This window comes from Mesocricetus auratus, unplaced genomic scaffold, assembly GCF_017639785.1.
Source record: "Mesocricetus auratus isolate SY011 unplaced genomic scaffold, BCM_Maur_2.0 Super-Scaffold_100010, whole genome shotgun sequence".
Lineage (NCBI taxonomy): Eukaryota > Metazoa > Chordata > Mammalia > Rodentia > Cricetidae > Mesocricetus > Mesocricetus auratus.
Window position 1 is genome coordinate 62,824,925 of NW_024429194.1, and position 6,266 is coordinate 62,831,190.

The 6,266-nt window shown below is 50.0% G+C and overlaps 1 protein-coding gene across 1 annotated transcript; it reads right to left on the reverse strand.

Annotated features, from left to right (window-relative positions):
- Nucleotides 1–262: 262 nt before the first annotated feature.
- Hoxc10 (homeobox C10) lies at nt 263–5,297 on the reverse strand. Its single transcript, XM_005067337.4, has 2 exons — nt 4,448–5,297; nt 263–1,348 (listed from the first exon to the last, which is right to left on the reverse strand). Exons 1-2 carry the CDS (start codon nt 5,196–5,198, stop codon nt 1,071–1,073), a joined length of 1,029 nt encoding a protein of 342 aa, XP_005067394.1. The 5' UTR covers nt 5,199–5,297; the 3' UTR covers nt 263–1,070.
- Between the last annotated feature and the right edge of the window lie 969 nt (nt 5,298–6,266).

Here is a 6,266-nt window from a genome sequence, read left to right on the forward strand (position 1 = left end):
GATCATAAAATCCACCTCTCGCGCGCACCAAGACCGTCCTGACATTACTGTTTTATGACCTTGACTTATTGTGGTCACCTGGATAATATTTAAATCAACGTTATGGTCTCTCACTTACATTAAACCCGCCAAGAGACACTCTGGAAAGGCTGTAGGAGATGAGTCAAACACAAAACACACACATATCCACACACTCAGTGTTTTAGGGGGAGGGATGTCGCTAAAAAAGCCACTAAAAACAAAAAAACCACCCATTTGAGGATTAAGATTCCGGAAATTTATTAGGATTTTTTTTCTCCATTAAGGAAGCTACATGCAAAAGATACAACATACAGAATATCTTTAAATAACACAACTCCCAGACAGGGACAGGACAACTTGGGGGGGGTATTTTGTCTTTACTTTGCTATATTCTATTTTTAATATTTTTGTTCTTCTGGATGGGATTTCTGAGATGTTAGTAGATGGAAGATACAGGGTGCTGGGAGGGGGAGGAGAAAAGCAGAAAGCAGTACAAATACTTCAAGCAGATTCTCAGAGCCACTGGGAGGGAAAGACACAGGGAGGGTTGGGTCTAGACGCTGGGTGCTATGACAAACACACAAATACTAGGCAAACTTTCAAGACTGTCTATTATTCTAAGGGGGGGTGCAGCAAGGAGGGAGCCATTCTGATGTGCTCTCCGAGACCCTCTCTGGTCGTTTCCCCCCCCCTTTCTTTCCCCTATAATCGGGTGGATTTGATCTTAACTTTGCATGGAGAACAGAATGCTGCGTGTGAGTGCATGGGTGAATGAGGGATTGACACACACACCAGCCACACTCCCACCCCATCTTTGAGGGCACACACAACACCCCGAAACCCAGCACCCCACTTCTCATGCTTTAGCTGGAAGCATCCTTGCAGCACGAACCATAGGTCCCTTGGAAGGAGAGTCTGAGGTCTTTGCCTTTTTTTTTTTGCAGGCGCGTTGCATTTATACTCAGGGAGAGAAAAAAAAATATCACCAGGCACAAAGGGAGGAGGGGCGGGGAAAGGAGAGACAGGGAGGGGGAGGAGATGACGCTGGCTCAGGTGAAATTAAAATTGGAGGTCAGTTCCCGGATCCGATTCTCTCGGTTCATTTTCTTGAGTTTCATTCTGCGATTTTGAAACCAGATTTTGACTTGTCTGTCTGTAAGGTTAATGGTCTTGCTAATCTCCAGGCGGCGCTCTCGCGTCAAATACATATTGAACAGAAATTCTTTCTCCAATTCCAGCGTCTGGTGTTTAGTATAGGGGCACCTCTTCTTCCTTCCGCTCTTTGCTGTCAGCCAATTTCCTGTGGTGTTTTCTGCCTTTATCTCCTCTGTTAAAAATAACATTATTTAAATAAGTATCCCTGGAAGTAGCAAGCCCTCAGGATGCAGCTTTTGGAAAAGCCTGCTTGGGGAGAGGGTGGATGAAGAGGCACTGGGGAACTGCTCTAGCCTCACAAGCCTGGGGGCAGGTTCTCTTGGGCTTTGGGGATTTCTTAGGGGTCTAGACTTACAGGGACAAAGGAGAGGAGGATCTTACCCTCAAAGTGTTTACTAAATTTAAATTACCCAAGCTCTCCTTAACCTAACATATTCTGAATGCCTCTCCTGATCCTGGGGGTTGTCTTAGACCTCTTCAAGCTTTCCTTCAACTCTGTTCTGCTCCAGATCTTGAAAAATCCAGCCAGATAGAAAAATCACCTTCAGTGAGGTCTACCCCACAGTTCAGAGTAATTTCCTGGAGAGCTTTAGCTCCTTTCAACTCTGTGGAGGTATTCTGTCCCTGTCTCTGCAGCCAAAGACATCTCAGGAGTCCCTTCACTAGGCCCCCAACTCTTATTTCCACCTGAATTGCCACAGGATTGCTGTCTTGTTAGAGCTTCCTCTTGCTACCCCCTTCTCTCCTGGCCATCTGCCTCAGGTATAACTGAGGTAGAGAAGCCTGACTGAGCAGCAGGGTCAGGGGCAACCGTTCTGAGGCATGCTGAGGCATCCTCAGACAACTTGCCCTGGACCAGAGGATTTAAGTTCAAGGAAGGGAGACATTCTAAGGTATTGACATCCCCTAGAGTCTATGTGAAGGTAGATGTGTATGTTTTCCAATACACAAACATATACATCTGTATACACAGGAGGGGTATGGATAAATGGCTGCATATATGAGAAGATATCATAACATGTGTTTCCATAATCTTATTGTTAGCTTCTCTTTTTAGTATGTATTCTTGCTGAAATTAATCAGCCTTGCTCTTCAGGTAACAGAAGAGAACATAACCACCCTTTAAAAGGGAGAAAGGAAATATAGAGTCCAAAGACTAGGGAGCCATTGGTACCTAGTAAATAACTTTGCTGACAGCTCTGTGTGCACCCTGCTTCCTCTCTTCCTTATGCCAAATGAGGCTACTGGGTCCTGGATTTTGTATGAATTGGTGGTGAGGAGAGTTCCCCAGGGCAGTCAGGAAACAGCAGGGGGGGTGTTACAAACTTGAAGCTAGAGTCTAGAGAATGTCAATGTCTTTAATTATTCTCCAAATCTCTGCACCTGCAGCTTCTTGCCAAACTGTTTACAGGCTCTCTCCACATCTAACTCTGTTCTGTTTATTTTTTATTGGGGTTGTTGGGTTTTAAGAGGAGGAAAGAAATTACAAATGGACCTTAGCCAAAAGCTCTTTGCCTCTGGCCTGGAGGAAACACCAAAAAGGGTGAAGAAAAGGGACAATACAAAGTGCGATCCCTGGGTATTAGTTTGGGATAGTAGGACTTAGATTGTTGGGGGACAAGAAAAAAGGGGCATCTATCAAAATGGGTGCAGTTTGGGTTTAGGAGGTGGATTTGCTAACCTTGACTTTGCTAGGACAAAGTTTTTTTCTACCCTAGTCTCCTACCCCAGTTCAGCTCCAGGTTTACGGCGAGGGGATAAAATCAAACCTTTGCATTCTACATGTGCCATAAGGATATGTGTGTGACGTGGGAGTCCCATTCCCCCATCTTCACAAGCACAGCCACGGTCATCTGGTCAAAGTCTCTAAGGACTGATTTACCAAGGCTATCTTTGCAGAGCAGACCCAAGAGGATAAGCCTTTGCCCTTGCGCGCCAAAAGTGTGTGTGTGTGTGTGAGGAACACAAGAGCTCTCTCTCTCTCTCTCTCTCTCTCTCTCTCTCTCTCTCTCTCTCTCACACACACACACACACTCACACAGGTCACTGGCAGACGTGTGTAGTTGCATCCACATACAAAGCATCACACACAAGGTTCAAGACGCCTTCAGTCTGATTTACTCTCAACATTTCATATACTTCTACACCAATGAATCCGCCTCATACACCACCACCAGGAGCCAATATTTTGGGGAGCAGGTTTATTCCTCCCCATTGGGCCTTTTCTGATGGTTTTTTTTCTCCAAACTTTTCAGGGAAAGTCATTGCCCTCAATATCCCAATCCTGTTCCTGTTTCAAACTCTGCAGTCCCTGCCCCAGGGTCCTGAAAGGCCCCAGTTACAGAAGAAATGGATCTTGAACCCTGAGCTTGAACTCTGGCTGAACATTCTTTCATGAACCAAAAATCACAAAGAAATCCAGCCAATGTCTCACTCCTTCTCAGGAGTAAACCGCTTGCCACGCACACAGAAAATTTCCAACCACTCACTTATAAGCTGCTTTTGAAAACCAATTGGGGGAAAACATAACTAGAAAAAATAGAGAAGAGAAAAAAATTTTAAAGATTAAAAAAGAAGGAAAGGAAAGGAACATTTCCAATGCCCTGATCCAAAGCCACTCTCACGCCCAGCATCTGGAGGAGGGAGGGATGTGGCGGGCAGCCCTCCACCTCCACCTCTTCCGGCCTCAGCCTGGCTAGCCAAGGTCCCTGCCGAGACAGAAATCGCAGGGGCGCAAACTGTATATACAAATCGGACCCACAAACAACAAATTGTGTTTCATAGGAAACATTTTTCCAACTAGGAAAATGCACTGAAAAGAAATTATTCATCTCTAAGCCTTCTTTGGTCCCTGGCCCAAGGATCGCCATTTTAAGCTTTTTGTGAGCTTTGACCTGCTCTGGGGGACATGAGCCCCCAAGACACCCTCACTAAAAAAGCAAACCAAAGCTACCAGGTGCCAAGGAATGGCCACGGATCTGGTGCAGCACAGGGTAACCGCAGGCTGCCTGTAATGCTCACCTCCTCCGCCTATGCACCCAAAGGCCGAGCTGGCCTGGCACCTCCACGCAGCCTTTTACCTTCCCCTGCTAAATGACACACCACCAGCCTGGCGCTCAGCAAACAGGACCCTCAATCCCGGGTCAATTCAGAACCCTTGTGTTCCCTAGGCCTCGGCTCAACCCTCTCTTCATCTTCCTACCCTGAGTCCTGACCACGAAGACCAGTGTCCCCAGCGTCCCAGCCGGCCCCACGGCCCAGGCGGCCTTACCTTTAGCTTCGTTATCCGAGGTGTCTGGACTGGAGTCTGCGGTCTTTGCCCGTTCCTTTTCGCTCTCCGAGGGGCTGCCTTTTGGGCCCGCCAGACTTTGCTCGGTCTTGATCTCATTAGGACTGGAGGTCTGGCTGTCGGATTTGGGGGTCTCAGGAAAACTCACTTTGCCCCCAAGCTGAGGCGATTCCAGATGTTCGGCGCGCGGGTTGAGGCTGGCCCGCTGCTCAAAAGGGGCTTCGAAGTCGTTGACCCCGGCACAGTGGGGCGTTTTGTCCAGCGCCGAGTAGCTCGGGCTGGCGCGATAGTAGCTGGGTACAGGTACCTCGTGCTCCCCAAGACAGGACTCCGGCAGGGGGTGGGAGTAGAGGGCTGCCTCAGGGGCACTTTTCGCCCGCTTCTCTGCACTGTACATGCAGCAGACATTCTCCTCCTTGACACTAGGTGGGTAGGAGCAGGAGGACAGAGGCCTGCCAACAGGTTGTTCCAGGCGGTAGGCGGCTTTGGGGTCGCCCCAGGAGTCCAGCTGCGAGAGGTAGGACGGGTAGGTGTTGAGGGCCAGGTTGGGGCTGCTGCCCTCATCCCTCTTGGAAAGCGAGGGCGCGAGCCCGCAGCCCCTCATCACCCCGCAGTTGAAGTCACTCCCAGATTGCATATACATTCCTGCGCTCCGGTTATAGCGCTCTCCTCCTCCCGGCGCAGCCAAGGGCTCCGCGTACGAGTTCGGAGTTACATTGCGAGGGCATGTCATTTTCAGAGAGAGGGCTTTTTAAGGAGCAATACTACAGCGGAGGAGCTGACATCTTTTTTCCCCCATCCGGGAAGGGGGGGGGCGGTTGGAGGGGCGGGAGGAAAAAGAAGGGGAGGGGGGAAATATCAGCTCCATAATTATCCGCGCATTCGGGCCTCACCATGTGACGGCTAGACCAATGGGATTTGAAAATGGCCTTGATGATTCAGACGGCCGTGACGTCAGCGGGGTCAAGTTGTCAGCAGGCGGAGCGCGCAGCGTGGAGTAACAGCGCCACCTAGCAGCTGCCTTGGGGTAGGGGCACGGGAGCCCTTCCTGGCGAACAAAGGAAGCGCCCCCCAGGCTGCAGGAGCGGTGTGTGGGGGGTGGAATGGTGGTGGGGTGGGTGGAGGGACATGGGGCTGTTCTGGGAAGAGTGGGGCTTGTTTACTAGAGAACCAGCCTGTGACTCCAGGGAAAAAGGGGGCGGGGAGGGGGGAAATGCGGGAGAGAGTGAGGCAGCTGGGGCTCAAAACAGTCAAATTCAAATTAAAAGGTCAAGACAAGATTCAGGTATTCCTTCCCATCTCTTCACCTTCCACTTCCTTCACCCCACACGCCTGTTTCTTCTCTTGGATTGGGAGCCAGTTGATGCTTTGGGGGAGGAGGGGAGAATCTCCAGTGGGCTCGGGGTGGAAGAGAAAGTTAAAGAATCTAAAGGTGGACTAAAGTTTCTGCTGTCCTGCCTCCTGGTTCCTTCGGCTTGGCCCTTAGGCCTGGAAGCTCCGGACCCAGGTCTTGGAGGTTGGTTGAGTTGCAAGTTCCTTGTGGGGACTAACTGAGAATCTCCGGTGTCTAGAGTGGGCCCGGGAACTGGCCACGGCCATCTAAGGCATTCTGTGCAAAAAGAGAATCCCGGTGGACTTAGGGATCTCTGGAGGAGGAAGCTGAAGATTAGAGATACCCTTTCTCCAACCCTGAAGTTGCAGCCTGGGCCCTACTGGATGAACAACTCCGGCCTCTGGGCTTTGGCCTTGAAGCCGGCTTAGTAGGGTGTTTTGCTTCATGCCCCAGCGGCCCTCGTTTTCC